At 59.0% G+C, this 21471-nt stretch overlaps 2 protein-coding genes across 2 annotated transcripts in view; both read left to right on the top strand.

Moving 5' to 3' along the window:
• The window catches only part of LOC117869853 (SLAM family member 8-like), a 28109-nt gene extending 21835 nt beyond the window's left edge, over positions 1 to 6274 (top strand). The window contains exons 5-7 of the mRNA XM_034756963.1: positions 2183 to 2277; positions 3432 to 3529; positions 5735 to 6274. Coding sequence (XP_034612854.1) covers positions 2183 to 2277; positions 3432 to 3524 — 188 coding nt within the window. The 3' untranslated portion in view covers positions 3525 to 3529; positions 5735 to 6274. The remainder of the gene's footprint in view (positions 1 to 2182; positions 2278 to 3431; positions 3530 to 5734) is intronic.
• Positions 6275 to 21043: 14769 nt separating this feature from the next.
• Positions 21044 to 21471, top strand: part of ETV3 (ETS variant transcription factor 3) — an 11909-nt gene continuing 11481 nt past the window's right edge. Inside the window, exon 1 of the mRNA XM_034756591.1 lies at positions 21044 to 21165. The gene's annotated coding sequence lies outside the window, so the exon portion shown is untranslated. The remainder of the gene's footprint in view (positions 21166 to 21471) is intronic.

The raw sequence follows: 21471 nt of genomic DNA, 5'->3' as shown, positions 1-21471 counted from the left end.
GGCCGCCGGGGGGTGCGCTGGGCCGCGGGGCCGCGGGCCGGTCCGGGGTAGCGGGGGGGGGGTGCGCCGGGCCGCGGGGCCGGGCGGGGAGCCGGTCCGGGGTAGGGGGGGGGTGCGACTCCTGCCAAAATCTCTTACCCCCACGGAGAAGCTTTTTAGTGGCTCTTCCCGCCCGCTCAGCTTTGGTGCTACTTGCTAGGGGATTGCTGGTGAGTGTCCCACTGACTATTAATCCCCCAGCCTCTCTCATGGCAGAAGTTTGGGACCCAGCCGGCATTGCCTCCCCAAACCTTCCCTGGGATGTTGCCTTTAGCTCAGTGCCTTATTGAGAGTGTCACGCCAAACCCTGACTAGAGCTAGCTGGCAATTTTCCATCCAAGTGACTTTGTGACAGAAAATGCCATTTCTGCAAAGATGGTGAGTACATTTCAATGTTACCAAAAATCTTTCCATTTTTCCATCAGGAAAATCAAAATTAAAATATTTTCATTCTGGGTCAGTTCAACATTAACCTGCATTTCTCTAGTGTGATGCATTGCTCCATGAGAGGTGTAGTTTAGGCCTCCACTCTCCCCAATGGGCCAGGCTCTCTGGCTGGACTACATCTTCCATGATGCAATGTAGTCTCCCCTCTCAGCACCATAGTACTCGGCAGGGTCTCAGGGCTGTCTTCTGCAGGAGGCCAGACTAGATGATCATAGTGGTCCCTTCTGGACTTAATCTGTGACATGTAGGAAACACTAGTGTGTCCAGTGCAGACTGCAGGAGGATTTTTGGTTGGGCAGGATGTAGATGTGAGGTATTAGGGCAGTTCCTGTCCGGGATCTACCCCAGAGCGGAGTGCAGTGTCAGGGATAAGGGCTGCTGTGAAAGGTTCCCTGCAGTGGTTCAGTTTCCCCATGCTAGCTAGCCTGGCTTCGGTAGAGCAGTGCAATGTACCCACCCAGAGCATTGTGTCTATGTTTGTAGCATTGTGGCACCTATCCCTCATTCTGTGCCCTGGATGCATGATGCACAGTGAAGGTAAGACAGATTTTGCAGGTGAGAGGCAGAGATGGCTCTTCCTCGAGAGGGGCAGGTGGTGGCAGCCCCTTTCCGTCTGAGGCCCACAATACTGCGCTTCCTATGGCCACACATTTGCAAAGGAAATGCCTGCCCAATTTGCCATTAAAAAGAGGGGATTTTGCCCAGTGATTAATGGGCAAAGCCTTTTCAGCTGGCACAATGAACTTAGGGTTACCATACGTCCGGATTTTCCCGGACATGTCCGGCTTTTGGGGGCTCAAATCCCCGTCCGGGGGGAAATCCCCAAAAGCCTGGCATGTCCGGGAAAATCGGGAGGTCAGCCGGGCCCGCGGGGAGCCGGGGGTGCGCTGGGCCGGGAGCCGGGGGGTGCGCCGGGCCGCCGGGGGCCGGCAGTGCTGGGCGGGCCGGGGGTGGTTGGCCGGGGCCGGCACCCCAGGGCCCGAGCCGACCCAGGCTGGAAACGCCGGGGGGCCAGCCTGGGCCGCGCCTCCTCCCCCCCACACCTCCCTTACCTGCTTCAGGCTTCCCGCGATTGATTCGCGGGAAGCAGGGGAGGGGGCGGAGACTTTGGGGAGGGGGCGGGGTTGGGCGGGGCTGGGGGCGGGGCCGGAGGCCGTGGAGTGTCCTCCATTTGGAGGCACAAAATATGGTAACCCTAGCAGTGCCTGTGAGACGGGCCACGATCAGTATCCTCCTTCGCAGAGGGGAAAACTCCCCCATGCAGCTGGCCTGGGTCCAGCACGCCCAAGACTGGGCAGGATCCCGGGGGGAGGGGACAGACACAAAGAGGCAAGCGCTGATCTCAGCTACGCTGGGGCAGATCTGCAGTAATTGCACTGAAAGGGTCAATTCATCAGCGTCGCTGGACTGACTTCAGAGTCAGGCCCGTGTAAGTGAGAGCAGACTCTGGGATAGCACATTCGACTGGGATTCAGGAGACCTGTGGTTCTGTTCCCGGACCTGCTGGGTGACCTCGTGCAAGTCACTGCCCTCCTCTGTGCCTCAGTTTCCCCATCTGTAAAAGAGGATAATTTATTATCTGGCCCTCAGTGGGGATTATTAGGGCTGGGACGTGGTCACCGCATCCCCAGACCCGGCAGGGTCCCCCACAGCCTCTCAATGTAGGATAATGATCTGTCTCACGTTCTCCCCTAAGCTGCTGTCCCCACGGTCCCAGAGGAGGAGGAATGTCTTTCAGAGCCCCACTATGCTGAGATCAAGAGGAGGAGTCCTCCGGAGGGGGACGACCAGGTGAGTTCCCGTAGGGCGAGTTATCCCGCAGCCTTCAGTTCTCCCTTAGCGCCCCGGCACCTCTAGTGGAAGGCAAAGCCAGGGCCGGGCTTAATGACCAAACAGCTTGTGGACTTGCATCACACTGGCCCCAGAGCACACTGCAGCAGCACATGTTCTCCTGGTCGTGGGGTGACCCGGCCAGCCAACCTGGGCTATCTGCAGCACCCCTGACTCTGAGCACCTCCGCGCTGGCCTTCAGGCCTTTGTACTTTGCTTACCATTTTTGTTTCAAATAAGGTGGAACCTTGGTAACCACAGGAAATTGCACTGATGGGGCTGTGACCCTGCACGATATTAATCAGCATTGTTTGCTGGAGAGTGACTGGTTCGGAAGCAGCATCCCAAGCTGCTGCGAGATAATATCGGAGTTGCCAGCTGTTGTTTCCCTACAGAGATAGCAGCTTCTGGTAAATGTGCTCCCATGACGCACACCAGGAAGGGTGTCAGTCTCGCTCCTGTCTCCAGTCTGTTATTTATGTATCCTTGGATTTGAGTAATTCCCTTCTGCCTCCCAAACTCTCCCTGATGTTTCGGAGATCGGGGTTTCTTCTTCACTTCCTGTCCTAAATTACTGAGCAGTTTTGCTGTGTGGTTGTTAAACAGCTGCCACACCCCACCCCAGAGCTGGCTGCATTTCAGAGCTGAGCCAGCAATCTCTGTACTGTGTTGCTGTGAGATGCGAAACAGCTGCGACCCCTCCACCCCAGGGGTGGCTGCATTTCAGTGGTGGGCAAAATTGGAATTTCTACATAATCTAGAATTTTTACGTAGGGAAAAGTCCCACTGACAGCAATAGGAGTTGCAGTGAGTGAGGACCGAGCAACCTCTGAGTAAAGATCTAGCCCAGTATGACTGGGGGTATTTCCCGTTGCCCATGATTCCCCTTAGACACAAGATCATTGTTCCTCGAAGTCCTTGTGTGTCTGGCAAGGGGATAAACGACTGTGACTCATTGTGGAATTCCCTCTTCATTGATCTATGCAGCTACCGAACTCAGGGACACACACCCAGCTCCTAAGGGCCTTCAATGAATGAAGAGCCATTTCCAGTTCGGGCTAACTAACCAACAAAGACAGGACAACGAATTTGGGCTTTTCTTCGTGTTCTCTTAGGACCCTGGCTTCCCGAGCGAGAGGACGCCGATCACCACCATCTATGACCAGATCCGAGTGGTCCCAGCTGGCCCCTCTGAGCAGGTTACCTAGGCCAGGTGAGAGCTGTGGTTAGGATAATCTCAGGCTGCGTCTACACCACAGAAGTGAACCATTCCTAATGGAGCTAGTTGAGTGGAACTGGTTTCTGAGCGAAGAGCTCCAGAAATGTGTTCAGACTGCTGTCCTGACCAGCGGTGGGTTTGTCCACGCTAGCGCTGGTCCAGCTGCGATGCCCTCTGGGTATCTATCCCACAGTGCATTCTGGGAGACTAAAGGCATCTCCATGCATTGTGGGACGGACGGGGCTGACCTGGTGCAGTCTGTAACGGCACTTAGACCTGCGAGCAGCCAGGCTAAATGAAAGGGGATTTGGCCTCTGTCTGGACCCTCGGGAGAGCTTTTGGGTGTGGGGGGACGGTGTGCTACACATCGGGCTGGCTGAAAAATTTCCATACAACCTGGTTTTTGACAGAAATGAATTTGAGGGAGGTTGAAAGTAGGTTTTCTGTGGAAATTTTCAATTTTTTGTCAAAAAAACGGAACACCTGAAAACAAAAATATATCAACCGCAAAACTGAAAAAAAGTTGATTGGGAAATGCTACCGCGTTGCCTCATGGGGTTTATAGTTTGGCTGCCTCATGCCCCCATTCTGCTGTATAGGCTGGGCTCCCCAGCCAGACTACGTTTCCCATGATGCACCGTGGCCATGGGACATGTATAGCCGGCGATCAGCGAGTGAGGCGACCGTGGTGCATTGTGGGAGATGTTGTCCAACCAGAGGGCTGATCCGTACAGGAGAATGAGGGCACGAAACCCCCACACTACAACTCCCATGAGGCACGGTGGTGGCATTTCCAAATCCAAGTGCCCTGTGGGGAATATACAGTTCTCAGCATAACGGGTCTGTTTCTCATTGACACTTAGTCCCCTTTGCACCACCATGGCTGCTTAAAGAGTCCTTAAAGTGGGCATCAATTGTAGTTAAACCCACTTTAAGACTTGGGAACATTGCCAGGGCCTTAGTGTAGAAATTAGGACTTCTCCACATGGGGAAATTAACTGGAATAGCTACTGCAGAATAGTTCCCCATGTGGACGTTCCAATTCCAGAGTGCTTTTGGAAGTGGATTAAGCTCATTTAAGATAAGACTCTCTCATGTCCAGGGCCGCCAAAAGCGGGTTCGGGCTCTGGTGAAAAAAATTTTTCGGGACCCCCAGCAAGGGCGGACCGGCTAAACAGGGCCGACGAGGGTGGGGGAAGCTGGGCCCCGGGCCCCCTTCCGGAGCACCGGGCCCGGGTAATTTGTACCGGCTTCCCCCCCGCCCTCGTCGGCCCTGCTCATGTCCATACAGGGAGATACATAGGAATATTTTTTTCACTTGACCAGAGCTCGGAGAACCGGGAATAGCTCTTCAATTTCACGCCCTGCCTTAATCTGGAATGACTTCCCCTTGTGTAGACAAACCCTTAGGTCATGTGGCAGGGACGCTGAGGAGAAACAGGGAAATAGCACCGCCCAAAATGTAGGTGCTTCCCTGAATTCTCTGACTCTCTTGCACTGGAAACACTGTGAGAACAGAGCATGTTGTATTGCCCCGAACATCCCTTTTTTACTTCCCTCTCCATAAATCACATGGGGTGCTAAATTCATCCACCAGGCTGGTGGCCTGGGAACAGCTCAGCAGGGTTTGCCTTGCGAGTGGGAGTGGAACTTTTGGCCACGTTACCAGTCAGCACCAAATGGATCTCACACACACACACACACACACACACACACACTTTCAAAGAACCACAAATCTGCTCCGTGGCAGAAGGCGAGAGCTAGTGGGGTAGAGTTTTGTCTTGGAATTAGAGCAGGTGGCTGGGAATCAGGACTCCTGGGTTCTGTCCCCACCTCTGGGAAAGGAATGTGGTCTGCTGGGGGGAGGACTGGGAGTCAGGGCTCTTGGGTTATATGCCCAGTTAAGGGAGAGGAGTGTTATCTAATGGTTAGAGCAGGAGGAGCATGGAAACCAGGACTCCCTATTTCCCCTGACTCACTCCTCATCTGTGCTTCCTGTTAATGAGATTTCTTTACCTCCAGGGGAGGGGTTTTGTGTAAAAACCAAGAGAGGGGTTGGGTGTAGAACTCAGCTGAAGTGCTTTGAGATTCCCGAGCAAAAGACACTCACACTCCCCCCCCCCACACACACACACACCGCATACACACAGAGCGACCTTGCAAAATATGATTGTTTCTGTCTGCTTTGTTTCAAAATAGGAGCGCCAAGAAAAGTGTGTGGCAAAGTCCTGTAACATCCTTGGAGGAGGTGGAAAGTTTGTGTGTTCTTGTGGGTCGGGATCTCGAGGGGGCAGCTGTGGCAGATGTAAGACCTTGGAGTTCGCAAGACTCTGCTGAAAATGGACAGACACGCAGGGCGTCTTGGGACAAGGGGAATGGATTTCCTGGGGGACTCCCAAGGGAGAGGTTCATGCAAATTCCCCCAACTCTGGTTCTGCAAACCCCCCCAGCCTTTCGAAGCGACACCCTGTGGAACGCCTCATTGTCTGCTGCTAACATGTGATGTGAGGCCAAGAAAGAAAGAGATGATCTGCCCAATCTCTGCTCTGGTTCCGGATCTAAGACAGACGAACTTGTAACCATGGGGGAAAAACCCAGTTGTGGGTTTTCAAGGACTGAACTTACTAGAACCCGAGGTTGGGGCTGACGCTTTTGAGCGTGTGTCTAGGTTATTCTATGGTCTTCGTCTGTTTGCTCTGTCATGCTTTTCCCTTAAGAATAAAGGCGCTTGCCCAGCAAGAGCGGTGTGGTGACTTGTATCTGCAGGGGACACACTGGTCATGGTCCTTGGAGGCCAAGCAGAGCGCGGCTGTGATCCAGGGGGCTCTGCAGCCTTAAAACCCCCCAGGCAGAGGGGAGCGAGATGTGGGTCTCCGCCCAGGACAGGCGACAACCGGGAGTCGGAAACCTTGAAGTGGGGGCCCTCGAGGGAACCCGGAAACTGGGAAAGAGAGGGCTGGGGCTGGCTGTGCCTGGTTCTGCTGCAGTGACCTTGCAAGGGCTGGACACAGGCTGGCGGTAGCAGCTGGCTGGAATTTGCTCTGGGCTTGGCTTGGCCTTCGACTGATGGATGTTTATTTTTGTCCCTTTGCTTCTGTCGCCCTTGGAGGTGCTGGGGGGTGTTGGCTGCTGCTTTCACGTTGCTGCCTCGAAAAGCAGAACTGCTGCAGCCCTGCTCTGGGCCAGAGAGGGAGGCAGGGGCCTGATCCTTTCTGCTGGCGAGATGGATCCACCTTCCCCTCCCCACTCAGGGCGGCGTGCGGCCTGCCACCAGCCCCATGCCCTCTCTGAGCGGGGACATTGGCCCCCGTCAGGGCTGGCTTTGTGTCTGGCGAGCGGGTGGGTTGCAGAACAGGAGCCGGGGGGTATTACCGGAGGGGGGGTGAGGGGCTCATTCCTTGGGGAGGAGCTCATGTGTTGGGTGTGTGGTTGGGGGAACAAGGTGGTGGGGACAGTGTTGTCCTAGTGGGCGATCTACGGCCGGGTGGTTGGCTAGGGATCTGCGGGGCTGCCACCTGGGGGCTTTGGGGGAGGCCTGGCTGGGGGTGGAGGGGTGCAGTGTTAGCCGGAGTGGGGAGCAGACTGGGATGTATAGGAGCTCGCTAGGAAGTTCACCAGCTGTGCAGGGGAGCCGGCAACCCCCGCGGCGCTGGGAGAGGACATCACAGGCGAATCCGTATGGGCACAAGGTACGGCCAAACCGACCTGGCCAGACCCCTGGCACGGCAGCATTGAATGTACACACGGGTACCTCTCTAGTGCTTATGTGATGGCTGCTAGACCAGGGATTGAACCAGGGACCCAGCAGCTAAAAGCATGAGCGGCTACATCTTGAGCTAAGGAATCACATCTCTATAGCCAGGCACTGAAACGGCCCCATAGCCTCTGTGGGTCAGCCCCAGGGGGCATTTCTAATTCCCCCTCCCCAGTGGGTTACATACAGTTACACGGGTCCCTTTTCACCCGCAGAGCGGGGATGTGACCAGCCTCCAAGTGAGGGAGTGACAGAGCCAGGAATAGAACCCAGGAGTCCGGGGCTCTAACCGCTAGGCCCTGCTGTCTCTGCCCGCCCACTGCGAGAGTCTGTTTTGTGCAGTCTGTGCCTGTGAGCCGCGGTGCGTTCGTGGTTTGGCGGAGCGAGCGAGCGATGCTGTGAAACGTTCCCTAGGGGGAGAGATTGCACTCAGCCAGGTGGGGAAGAAAATTAATCTTGGAGGAGCGAAAAAAGAAATGAAGCCAAGTTCCTGGCTTTGCTGCCCCAGGTCCGGTTCTGCCACTGCACCAGCCCGGCCCGGCCCTCGCCCTTCCCCGCCAACGAGATAATCCAGTCTCTTCCATGACTGCTGAACTCCAGGGCTGAGTTTGGGCAGCCCAAGCTGGGGCGGCAGGTTTGTATAATGTTTGGTGGTGTCCAGGAGCAGAGGGTTGGGGTGCCGGGGTGAGTGCTGTGGGGTGGGGCCGGGGATGAGGGGTTCATGATGCAGGAGGGGGCTCAGGGCTGGGGCAAAAGGTTAGGGTGCGGGGGGATGAGGGCTGGGGATGAAGGGTTTGGGGTGTGGGAGGGGCTCAGGGCTAGGGCAGGGGGTTTGGGTGTGGGGGGTTGAGGGCTGGGGCTGGGAATGAGGGGTTTGGGGTGTGGGAGGGGCTCAGGGATGGGGCAGAGGGTTTGGGTGTGGGGTGGGGCTGGGGATGAGGGGTTCATGATGCAGGAGGGGGCTCAGGGCTGGGGCAGAGGATTTGGGTGCGGGGGGGCTGGGAGCTGGGAAAGAGGGGTTTGGGGTGTGGGAGGGGCTCAGGGCTGGGGCAGGGGGTGTGGGCTGTGGGGAGGGGCTGGGGATGAGGAGTTTGGGGTGCAGGCAGGTTGCCCCGGGGCTGGAGCCAGAGAGGAGGACTCCCCCCCCCCAGTCTTCTTCCTCCCCCCCCCCCGCAGCACACATGCCCCACACCACTGTCACAGCACGTGCTCCTAGGGCCCCTCTCAGGTCCAGGAAGCCCCCTCGCCTGCCCTGTAGCGGGGGGGGGGGGGGGGCTCCCCCCCCATGTGTGCCTCCCCCCCGGCAGCTGCCCCTCACTGTAGCCTCCCTGGGAGGGGGGGCTGCCCCTTGCCCAGCGTGGGGCAGGAGCCGTGACTGCGGGCGGGGGGGCCCCCTGTGCTGGTGGAGGGTCCTGCCGGAAAAGGGAAGGGTCCGAGGCGAAGGGCAGGGTCAGGGGCCCGGGGACAGCAAGTGGGGGCCGGGGGACATTCAGGGGCAGCAGATGGGATTGGGGGAGAGACCTGGCCCCAAACATTGGGTCTGTCTAGCTATGGCACCTCTGTGGTCCCCATCCCATCTGAGCCCCTCCGAATCTTTAACGTATTTATCCCCACAACACCCCTGGGAGGTTGGGTGGGGCTCTTACGCCTCAGTTCGTAGATGAGGAAACTGAGGCACAGAACCCATTGGTGTCAAGGGGAGTTAGGCACCTACATACCTTTGAGGAGCTGGGCCTCGATGCGTTTGCCCAGTATCTGCAGCAGTGATCCTGGGTCTGTCAAGTCCCTGGCTAGCCCCAGCCAGCGGGCTGCCCTTCCTGGCTAGCAGAGCTGCTGCGTAGCAGCTGTTACGCCGGGACCCAGGAGTTCGGTGGCGCTGGGCCGCGTCCTGAGCCCGGGTGCTGCATTTTTCATAAGAGGATTAACCGAGCGACACGCAACGCCCCAGCGCTGGGATCTGAGCAGCAGCCACCAGGCCCCTGGGGCCAGGGCATCCCACGCTGCAGCAAGAGCCGCGTGTATCTGGGGGAGACGGCGAGAGCGTGGAGCCTGCGGGGCAGGCAGGGAGAGGGGGCGATGGGAGTGGATTCAGAGGAACCTCTGCCTGCGGTTTCCCACCTCCCCTGCTGGCTAGAGGATGCTGCGAAGCTGGGGTGAGCAGGGAGGGGGCGAGGCTGACAGTAATAGTGACCGCAAAGGCTGGATTCTGCATGGGATGGGGATGACGGCGGATGGGGGGAGTGGGGTGGGGGAGGGCAGGAGGCGGTGGGGCTGGTGCACGAGCGTGCGCGGCCAGGCCAATCTGCGTGTGAGTGTGCAACAGAGAGAGAGCGCTGCTGTGATCCAGCAGGAAGGGGTGAGCGACTGAGGGCCAGAGGGGAGGGAAGCTCGTGACCAGCTCCTACCCACTGCGCTGCTGCCAGGGGGCCATTAATTGAGCTGGGGAACGTCGGGGGCTGAGGGCCCAATCCTTGAAGGGGGCAAGAGAAGCAGAGTTTGGGACAACTTCCTTCTTTCCAGCCCAACTTTCCCCACCGCCCCTTATTCTGCAGGGCTTGTGGAGCCATCAAGAGAATCGCCACAAGCTGGTTTCAGTATAGTGCCTGTGACACACAGGTGAGCAATGCTGGTTCCAGCCAGCAGAGGGCAGCGGTGCACACAGCCCTGTTCAGTACAGCCTGCTGATGGGCGTGGTGACGGTGACAGAGTTTGCTTTGGGGTTCCCGGTCACCCTGACTCTCTCATTCCTAGGCTGCATCCGGGGCATTGGTCTGCCCCGGGGACTGGCGTTACTCTGGGCACCTGTCTGTGAGTCACGGCATGAGCACGGGGTGATTCTGCTAAGGCCCCGGTCTGATTCTCAGTTACGCTCCGGCTCCTTCAGGCTGTTGTGACCCCTGAGAACCCCCCCTGCCCAGGGGTCCTCCCAGCCAGTGTGAAGTGGGCGTCAGGGCGCCACACCCACCCGGCTTCCAGCCACGGGTGTAAGGGGGCAGATCGCAGGCGCGGCCAGAGCACACTGTGATGTGGCTACTCCCGGCTCCCCAGGACCACTAGGGGGTGAGCAGGAGCGTGGCTGGAGGGCGTTTGCACTCTGGCTATTCTCTGCCCTCGTGGGGACAGTATAACGGCCACCGCACCCCGAGAGGAAGCACGGAAGTGACTCAGAGACACTTTAACTGCTCTCCCCCCTGCTTCACCCCTGCCCGGAGCACAGAACTGAAGCCCCTGCCTGTGCCCATGCCGTAGCCCAGCAGTTTGCTCCCGCAGAGCGGTTCCGTGGGCCTCTATTCACCAGGGCGATTACTGAGCAGAGGACCAGCTGTCGCTCTGCCCGCCGGCTGCACCTCCTCCCTATGAGCATCTCTGCGGGCCTCTGCCATCTGGAACCGGCCGCTTCCGGCGAGACGACCCCAGCAAAAAATATCCCCGCAGCGCACGAGCCCTAGCGGTTCGGAACCAGATAACTTGGGCAGGACTGGTACGGCATGAGGGGCAGGATGGAGGGGCACCAACGTCTAAGCCCCGTGGTTGGGGGGTGAATCCTGCCGTCCGGGCAAAATCCCAGCAGGGACTCCCCCTGTCCCGCCTGCACTTTCAGCTGGGATCCCTCTTCGCTGCTGTGTGGAGCCGCGGTTAACTGCACCCCAGAGGTAGCTGCATTTCAGTGGGCGAGGTGAGCCACCAGTCTGGGCCTTGAGTCCAGCACTGTGCTAGGGCACTGGGGTCAGCCCTGCCTCAGAGGCGAGAGTGCCCCCTACTGACCCGCCCACCCCATTCCCTGCAGCACAGCGCCCCCCCCAGTGCCATGCTAGGGCACTGGGGTCAGCCCTGCCTCAGAGGGGAGAGCGCCCCCTACTGACCCGCCCACCCCATTCCCTGCAGCACAGCGCCTGCTGGGCTCATCACTGAGTCAGAAGGGAATGCCCCACGGCCAGTCTCACCACTAGCCCTCCGTGCAGCAGAAGCGGTCTCCCATCCAGGTACCAACCCCGTGCAGCCCTGCGGAGGCCCGTGGGTGCAGCGTGCTGCCACAAGGCTGCAGGGGGGAGCGGAGCCGTTTGCATGGGGGCGGGTTGCACCTGGCGTTCACGTAGGCAGCTCCCAGCTGAGCATTAATTAGCAAAGCGAGAAGCCAAGCTCGCCTGAGCGCCGAGCAGCGCAAACCACAGCCGGCTGGCCTAGAATAGCTCCGCGAAGCTGGCCCACCCCGAGGTAAGTGTGTCGTGGAGCCCCCTCGGACTTCCCGCCTGGTGCTGCACGGCCGAGGTGGCCTCGTACCTGCTCCGCCAGCTGGGGCTCGCAGGCGCGGGCGGGAGGATGCATGTGGTTGCCTGCAGCTGAGCAAATACAGTTCTGCACACGCTGGCTGCCCCCGGCTCTACTGTAGACCTGCAGGGGGGAGAGACGCCAGGCTGGACTGACGTGGCAGGGACCCAGGGCAGCGGGTTTAGGGGTTGGAGCATGCAAGGGAGGAGTGTAAAGCGTCATGCACGGCACACAAATTCCGCTGGTTGTGGGGCCCCGGAGACAAGCGTCCGCGGCTGGGCCACACACCAGCCCCCCAAAAGGAGCCACTCCCTAGGAGCTCATCCCGTGGCCTGTCTGTTGGGGGGCGGGGAAGGGCTGTGGTCAGCCAGCAGGAGGCGCCCAAAGAAAGGTGCGAGGCTCCCATTTCAACCAGGCTGCGTCTCCCAACGCCCAGGTGGGAACGGCCTATCGGAGCTGCTGCCTGGCCCAGGGTCCTGTCTCCGGCAGTGGCCCTACCAGGGAGGCTGGGGCCCCTCCAGACCCCAGACCAGGGCTTGGGAACAGTTGGAGCAGAGACGGTATCCGGATGGAGCCGTGTTGGGTTTCAGGCTGAGCCCAGCTCGTGGAGAGTTTACTGGGGGGAGCCTGGGTGGGGGAATGTTACACAGGGCCAGGCAGGGATGTTAGAGGGTCACAGAGGGGACGGGCGACCTGCCCTGGACTCACTAGTGCTGGGAGATGCTCCTGAGGTGGAGAGGAGAGACCAGTGGGGGATGCGGGGGTGGCTAGAAAGAAAAGGAGCCCATGCAGCTCCCCCAGGTAGGGGTGAGAGGCTGGGCTGTGTTTGTCCCCCCTCCCCAGTGGGGCTGCACAACGGTCACCAAGGGCAGACTCTGACTCTGCTGCGGGACTTCGTTAACCACCCTGGGGAGGAGCAGGGAGCCAGAACAGAGCCTGGCTTCCTCTCCCAGAGCTGGGCTGGCCCTGCTGGGCTCACAATAGATTCCAGCTCCCAGGCCTGCCGCTGGGTTGGTCTTTGCAGTTAGCTGCAGGCTGTGGCCACTTGGGAATTTCTGATGAGAGGGAGCACAGAATTCACATCCTGCTGCTCCCAAAATTGCAGCCACTGCCACTTGAGTGAGGGGAGAGAATCCCCAGTAGCTGATTGCAGTACAGGGCATATGACACATGGGCAAGCAGTTCTGATTCCATTCAGCAGAGGGCAGCAGTCGCTTTCTCTCTCTCTCTCTCCCCCTCTCACTGTATTGCACTGGAGGTGAGTTGGAATCCAAGTCATCCTTCCCCAACCTCCCTTAACGTGCCGTGCAAATCCAGGGAGGTTTTTCGGAGACAGATGGCGAGGCCGAGGCTGCAATTCATCTCAAGGCCCGGAGTGCGGCGGAGGGGCCGGCAGGGTTAAGGGGGGGTGGGAAGATTTGTGTGACAGTAACAAGTGGAGGCTTTTAGAAGCATATAGACCCTCGGGGAGGGGAGCGGGGAGGCCAGTGCAGAGATACGAGCCAGATACGAGCGGAACTTCCAATCCCAACTCCTTCAGGCTCTGGGGGGGTGGGGGGTGTCACTGCAGCAGAGACACCACTTAGAGCCGCCCTCGGGGATCCCTCATGCCGCACTGGGGGCTGCCCTGTCCTTCAGCGCCTCGGAACAGGGCCGGCGAGGTCCTCGCCCCACCGCAGGGCTGGGCCTGGCGCTCGGTGCCTGGATTCCCAGTTCCTTGGGGGAGTGGCCGCCCGCCGTGGCTGGTGTTAGCCGTGCTGAGACCTGGCAGCTCATTTCACACACAGCTCCCATACGAGCCTCCCACCTAGGCTTTAATGCCAGGCGGAGCACAGGGGGTGGCTGGGCCATGGGGGGCGGTGAGAGCCCGTGGCGGTGGCTGGCTTGCCGCTCTGTACATGGCCCCTGCGGTGGAAGGTGCTGCCTCCTCCTGGGGGCCCCTGTCTGGGACAAGCACCAGGTTTGTGGGCAGCCTCGAGGTGTGACCTCCCCCGGCAGCCCGGGGTGAGTAGACGAGTCCGTGGTCTGACGGGCGGGGAGGGGTAGGAAAGGGGGGGGAGCTCAGACTGAGCTGAGCAGGGGCGAGGATCAGCCTGGGGGGGCTTCCCACACACCCCTTATCATCTGCCCCCTCCCCTCACTCCTCCCCTTTCTCACCCCCACAGGCCCTCTCTTGCCCCATCTCTCACTTGCTTCCATTCCCTGCCCTACCCTGCTCCCCCAGACACCCTCTCGGCCCCAAACCTCCACCCTGCCCCACCCACCGTCTCCCATCTTCCTCTCAGACACCCCCTTCATTCCCATGCACCCCGCCCTCAGGCTCTGGCTTTGCCGGATCTTGTCCGGAAGCTTGCCCCACAGCCGGATCCCCACCCCAGTGCCACGGGGCTTTGGCCCCGGTTTTCACGTGCGCGCTGCAATGGGTGTTGCACCGGAGAGCGGGTGGCTGTTTCCCGCATCCCTCCCCCCGGCCCCTCTTCATGGGTCAGCTCTGCCTCTGGGCAGCGGGTGACTCTTTCCTTTTGCATCTTGCAACAGAAGAACCCAGTCCCAAAGCGAAGAACCAGCAGGTCAGGAGGCTAACGTGAAGGACGTGTCTGCACCTGAAATGGCCCAGGAACCAGAGTAAAGATCATCCAAAACAATCCAGAAAGTTCAGGACCAACCAAGGCCCTCGCTACGGCGGCTGGAAGAACGTAGGAATGGCCGGAGCGGCTCAGACCCAGGTCCGTGCGGCCCAGTATCCCGTGGCCAGAACCAGCTGGTTCAGAGGAAGGGGGGAGAACACTGCCGTACCAGAGCTGGGATAATCTGCCCCCACCCGGAGGTCTCGTCCTCGGCTCGGCTAGTCAGAGCTTGGTTTAAACTCTGAAGCCAGAGGTCTGAGATCCCGGCCAGAATTCACGAGGATCACTCCGGATATTCTTGACACCCAGCCCCTTTGGGACTCTCAAGTTCTTGGCCTCAAGGGGTACGTCCACACGGCAAAGCGATTGGATCAGATGTGGTGTTGTAACTCAAGCTGCTGAAAAGGGGATTCTTTTGGGAGCTGGACTATGTTTCATAAATGAGGCCCCCAGAGAGGGGGAGTATTGTTTAAGACTTCTGTCCGTGAGTGGAATACTTCCGGGAACCTGAAGGGAAACTGAGGCAGGGCCTGCAGTGGCATGCCATGCTCAGAGACTGCCCCCTCTCCTACAATAATTCTAAATAGTTATATATCGATACTAATGATCTCACAATCCTTGCGGCTGAATAAACACTTCAGCTCCGAAGCCCTAGATGTTTGCCAAGAAAAGGCCATTCCTAGCCTGTAATTTTGCAGCGTGTTACGTATTTGTATTCCTGTTAGTCTGGGGAGCCTCAGCCACGGATCAGGGCCCCGTGGCGCTAGGTGCGGTACAAACACAGAATGAAAAGACAGTCCCTGGCCCAAGGCGCTTGCCATCTGAGAGACGAAGATGGACACATTGGCAGTGGTACCAGCTCACCACCAGCCTAACCCTTGTTGAGATTTTTGTGGGCACCTCCCCCCAAGGAGGGGGAGCAGAGGGAAGCCGGCGATGGACAGGGCCTGCACTGCCAAGTCACGCTTCCTCTTTCGGTGTGCGTGGTTGGCTGTGTTTAGTGTTCATGAGTCACTTCACCAGCTGGGGTCGGGTCAGCCGTGTCATCTAGGGAACCGGCGGACGCGCTCCTTTGCGGGGGAAGTTTTGACTTCAGGGATGGGTCCGCTGTTGCTTTTATTATTATTTACTCCCTGCATTGTGGTAGCGCTCCAGAGCCCCAATGTTGGCCTAGGGCCCCGTGGTGCTAGGCGCTGTGCAAACACAGAGCAAAGAGACTGTCCCTGCCCCAGAGACCTTACAGCTGGCTGGCTGTTCTGCTGAGTTCTGGAGGCTCAGACTTGGCTGCCTGAGTCTTCAGAGGAAACCTTGCAATTCCCCGCCTCCGTACCTTTGCTTTTCCTCCCCCCGTCCTCCGTCACTCACGCCATCAGCGTAGCAGGAGCGGCACTTACTTTTTTGTTGTTTCAGGCCGAGATCGTCCAACATGACTAGTGAGCTGAGATGCCTTCAAGGGGCCTGGTTTTCAGTGAGTACCAAACCCCCTGCCCGCTGACAATCAAGCCCCTGGAAAAGGGTCGCAAGTTGGGTGCCCAAAATCGGAGGCCCCCACAAATCACTAGCAGTTTCGCCAGCTCCAGGCATTGCAAAATCAGGATTCCAGAATCCATCTGGCTCCTGAGGTTTTTGCTCATGGGAGCTGGCACTGCCGGAAGCGCCTTTCATGGCTGCCGGCAAAGCCAGATTCCCGGCTGGTGGGAACATTGAGAATTTGGGGATGGCCCTGGGGAGCAAGGGGGTGTTGGTTATTGTGGCCCAGCGCTGCCGCCTGGCACTCCCCTGCCCGAGCGATGCAGGATGCAGATGTGGTTCGTGTTAGCTGCCCTGTCTTCTGCAACAAGCAACGTTCCGCTGAGGGGACCCTATGTCCGAGTGGGGCTGAGTATCGAGGGCTGGTGAGACTAAAGGGAAGGGAATCGTGGGTCAGGAGAATGGTGGGGGGAGCTTGGGGTGTGCGTGTGAGATTGTGGGATTGCATCCTCAGGGCATCCAAGTCCCTGCCGCCTCACACGTCACTTACATCTCGGGCAGAGCCGTCAGCCTGCCCGTGGCTCCACCAGAGCCTCAGGCCCGGGGCTGAGCTGGAGGGAGGGAGCAGTTCTGGATCTGAGCAGGAAAAGGGTAAACTGCGTCTCGGGCGCAGCAGCAGCAGTGAGGGGGCCTGAGTATTAGTACCAGCTTCCCCCCGAGGGACCCCGACTAAACCCCTTGCCCCCCCCGAGACCCCCGTCCCCAAAGTGACTCATGCCAGCCTCCAGAAAAGCTTCAGACAGGCCCCCAAAAGACCCCTGCTTCAGAAAGACCCCAGACAGACCACAGGCCTCTGTTCCCCCAAAACACCACAGCCAGTTCCCCCAGAGAGCCCCTGCCCCCGCAGACCCCCTCCCAGACAACCACCAACCCCAGAATCCCCCCCACCCCAATAACCACCCCTTGACCCCTCCCCAGCTATTTGACCCCTCAGCATCCACGACACCCTCCAGCATCCGCCCCAGCACCCACCAAGCCATCCTCCATTTACCCCCCCTTCACCCTACCTGCCCCCATAGCTGCCAGGCCCCTTGCATAGCACCCAAGGCCAGAAGGGACCAGCGTGATCATCTACTCTGACCCCCCCGCGCCCCCCATATAGCACAGCCCAGGGACTGGCCCCAGAGCAATTCCTGGAGCAGAGCTTTTGGAAAAACCCCATCTGGATTTGAAACCGGTCCGCGATGGAGAATCCCACACGCCCCCAGATCAGTTGTCCCCGTGGTGAATTGCGCTCCCTGTTTAAAACGTCTGCCGTCTTTGCAGGCGGAATTTGTGTGGGTGATCTGCAAATTAATCTGAATATATGCAAACGACCCCATTACATAATTTGCATAGGACGTCACAGGTGCTGCACAAATCCAGGGGAGTGAGGTGTAGCTCCCCACCCAGCCCGGGGGTCTCTTTCGTGGTACAGCTGCGCCACCGTGTGGTCTGAGTGATAACTACAGGCACACACTGGGCCCCTCTCACTACCCGATGGGGAGAATACCCCTTCCTTCGTGTGCCTTGTCTATTCAAGCAGTGAGCTCTGCGGGGCAGGGACTGTCTCTGGGGCCTGGCCACACACAGAGTTATTCCCTGAGTCGCTGCCTGTGCGGACGAGCCTGGAACTGCGCGTCTGTGTGGCCCCTAGCACCTGGGGAGCCCTGATCTCACCTGGGGCCTGCAGACGCTGCACGAAATACACCTTGTGATCATCAGAGCCGGTGTTATAATAAGGGGCTCTTGCTGCAGACAAGGAAGCCTGTGCCATTTCTCCCCTCCCTGGGGCTTGCATGATGCCCTGAGAGCTGGGGAGGAGGGTGCTCTGGGTGAACAGGTTGAAATCAACAAGCCCAATTTCTTCCCCCACCCACCCCACACACACACACAGGGGCCGCTCTTCTGGCTGGCAGAGGCCTTGTCCGTTGGCTCCTGTGGGGGGTGATGCAGATTTGTGCCAGCTGCAGATCTAGGGTGACCAGATGTCCCGATTTTATAGGGACCGTCCCGATTTTGGGGTCTTTTTCTTATATAGGCTCCTATTACCCCCCATCCCCGTTCTGATTTTTCACCCTTGCTGTCTGGTCATGCTATGCAGATTTGACCCATGTCTTATAAATTAAATTAGCTTTGCGCACAGCCCAGGGGGACACCGTGCCGGCAGGAGAGCAAGCTACACTGTCGCGCTGCCCTCTGGCCCTGGAGAGATGTCATCTAGAGAGGAGCTCCGTCTCCATGGCCCAGGGTCAACTGCGGTGCTGATACTTGTCCCGCAGCCACAGAGAACACGATGCAGACGTCACCAGCAAGCGGGTGAATGACAGCTGCAGTGGTGGGTGGCTACTTCTTTGCGCAGAAGCAGCCTGAGACCCGGCAGCTCATGCCACCCAACAGGCCCCCACGTCCAGATGGTTTTCCGTTTGCTAGTGTCCCAGGTTTGGCTTTGAGACGGTGACCTAGAGGTGAAAATCCCACCTCCCATCCTCCTGGCCAAGAGCTGGTTTTGTGCGTGTATCAGTGTCGCTTTGCAGCTACTGCTTAACTTGGCGTGAGCTGTAGACACTAGGGCATGGCGGGAGCTATATGTAATGCAGCCATTCATGCCTCTAGGTGCAGACTGGATGGGTGAGGAACTTGTCCCTGACAGGACCTTTGATCTTCATCACTGCAGGTTTAGCACCCAGCTCAGCCACTGAGCGGCACTCGGGCCCCACAGGGATGGGCGTGTAATAGACAGGCTGGTGCCTAAATAGAGAGAGTTCCTATCGGCTGAGACGTGAGTAAATACACGCTCCCCGGCCACTCACCGGGGGCAAGGCAGCTAGGGCAAACCTGTCCACTTTGTAACTCCAGTTTGAACTGGTCAATTCTGCACGCAGCACAGGCCTGGAAAGAGAAACCCATTCGGGCTGCTAGCCAATACTCGGGATTTCCCCAGGCCGGTGATCTAGTGACTCGCACACTAAGCAGGGTTGAGTTGGGTCAATGTTTGGATGGGAGACTTTCAGAGAAAGGCCTGTGCGCTGGTCGTTGTTATCCGTAGTGCAGTGGCACCGCCGAACCCCATCGCACAAATAGCAAAGAGACAGCCCCTGCTCCGGAGAATTCACAAAGCAGGACATTGCAACAGGTGACTAAACAGGGGCGGGGAGAAGGTGACCAGATTATAGGAGCAACAGGGAGCACGTATCAGTTACACCGCTCCATTATTAAGATCTGTCAGGACATGAAAACGGTGGTCTGGCTGGGCGTGCAGAGTTTCTTAAAGGGCCCGTTAAAAATGAATTAACTAAACGAATGAGCGGATTTACGTGCCAGTTCTCAGCAGATTGGTTCTGCACTCAGAGAGGAAGGGCTGGAATTTGGGGGACACGTTGCAGTCTTCAAACATGGAACCACGCCTGGGGCTTCGATACCAAAGGTACTTTCCCCGGTGCGCTCCTTGCTGGCCCGTCTATTTCAGCCTGGCACGAGCGCTGCCCGAGGGAGGTGCAGGTGCAGTCTGACTCAGTGGGTTAGCACTGGTTTGCTGGATGCCAGCCCAGCTGCAAACAGCCCAGGGTGTGCTGCTGCCGCTTACCAGAGCGTGGGAGACACGCACGCAGCCCGTTCCCTGGCATGCATGCCCTGGGACTATCCTAGGCTCCCTGGAGTAGGGGAAGTCATGGCGCCTGGTACCTGCCCCGTCTCTGGGTGCATTCCATCCGCCCCCTGGACAGCGAAAGGCCTCCTGGGGATTGTGGAAAGGATTGTGGATCCTTCAAGGGAAAGGCTCCCTGAGACTAGTGAATAAGGATCCCACACTCTGAGCCCCTGGGAGTGCTGCCCCCCATGGGCAGTGCATGGACAGGGCCCCCTAAAAGCATCAGACATTTGCCTCCCTCATAAGATAAAAGCTGGGAGGGGAGACAGAGGGGAAGGGACATGTCCAAGGTTGCACAGCAGGGCTGGGAATAGCACCTAGGTCACCTGAGTCCCAGGGCGGTTCCCTAGCCACTAGACCCCGCTGCCCCTCCAGGAGTCCTAGTCCCAGTGCATTGCTGGGATCAGAGCCCACAGAACAGACGTGAGGTTCTGTTACATGCCGTGATTACTTCCAGCGCAACATCCCTCTGGCTCAATACGGCGGCCTCTGTGCTGCGACGGGAAACAGGTGCCAACTTTGGCCCACAGGGGAGAGTTCGAAAAGCAGCCATTGGGATAACGTGAGCAGAAAAGTCTCTGCATTTTCCACTGCTGGGCAAATCAGATGGAGAAAAACAGCCCCAAACCTTCTTCTGTCAGGGTGAAATGGCCGGGCTGGGACTGGGGGCACCAGCACAGGGGGAATTCATTAAAAAAAAACTTATACTAAATTAAAGCTCTTCTGCAGAGAGCATTATTGGAGGACTCAGTTTCCCTACTTCCCCCCAATGCCCCCAACCCCCCCTCCCTCCCCCCACCCAACTCACCCCTTCCTCCTCCCTCCCCATCCCAACCCCAAACCCCGTCCTTTCTCTCTGCCCCCAACCCCATCCCTCCCCCTCTCATCCCTCCCATGTCCCAAATTCCCCTGCCCAACCCCCTTCTTCCTTCCTCCCATCTGTCCTCTCTCCTCATTACCCCTCTCCATTCCCCAACCCTCATCTCCCCCCTCAATTCCCCTTATCTCCCCCTCCCCCTATAACCCTCCTCCATTCTCCCTCCCCTTATCTCCCCCCTCCCCTCTGTATATTCCTCTCCCCTCCCCTTTCCACCCCCTACCTTATCTCCCCCTCCCATTTTATTCCCCTTATCTCCCCCATCCCTCCTCTATATTCCCCCTCCTCCATTCCCCCTCCCCTTATCTCCCTCATCCCCTCTGTATATTTCCCCTCCCTCCTTTATTCTCCCTCCTCTTTCCATCCCCCTCCCTTATCTCCCCCCTCAATTTCCCCTTATCTCCCCCTCCAACCCTCCTCCATTTCCCCTCCCCTTATCTCACTCATCCCCTCTCTATATTCCCCCTCCCCTCCTCTTTCCATCCCCCTCCCTTATCTCCCCCTCAATTTCCCCTTATCTCCCCCATCCCCTCTCTATATTCCCTTCCCCCTTATCCTTCCCCCTCCTTATCTCCCCCTCCCCCATTCCCCCCTCTATTCCCCTCTCCTCATCGCCTCCCCCTCCCATTCTACTCCCACTTCGCTCTCTGGGGTAGTTTGTCCCCTCCGGGCACTCGTTGGAGGGGTAGGTGGACGGGGGCTGTGTGTGTGTGTGCGTGCGTGCACGGCGTGGGAGGTGACGCCCGGTGCGTGCGCGGTGACGCCACTGCGGGGCGGAAGCGCGTGTGGGCGCCCAGTCCCGGAAGTGTGTGGGTGGCGCTGGTTCCGGTTCCGGTGGCTGCTGGGCTGGGTGGCGAGGGGGAGGCAGCAGGCGAAGGAGCGAGCGAGCCAGACACTCGGACGGGCGCAGACTCCGCCGCCCAGAGCCGCCGCCCGGGGACTGAGGTGAGGCCGGCGCGGGCGGGGCGCCCTTCCCCCGACCCCCGGGCGGCCGCGGAGCCGCCGCCGCCGCCTCCCGCCCCCAGCCTGGGCCGCCGCCTCAGCCGCCCGTCGGGCCTAGGCGGGGGGGGGGGTGTACCGTATTTACGGGGGGCCGGGGGCGGGGGTACCGTATTTACGGGGGGCCGGGGGCGGGGGTACCGTATTTACAGGGGGCGGGGGTACCGTATTTACGGGGGGCGGGGGTACCGTATTTACGGGGGGTGGGGGCGGGGGATCAGGGGCTGAGGGTCAATGGGGGAGGGGGTTGGG

The sequence above is a fragment of the Trachemys scripta genome, chromosome 24, assembly GCF_013100865.1.
Source record: "Trachemys scripta elegans isolate TJP31775 chromosome 24, CAS_Tse_1.0, whole genome shotgun sequence".
NCBI classification, from domain to species: domain Eukaryota; kingdom Metazoa; phylum Chordata; order Testudines; family Emydidae; genus Trachemys; species Trachemys scripta.
This window is presented reverse-complemented; position numbering and strand designations above follow the sequence as displayed.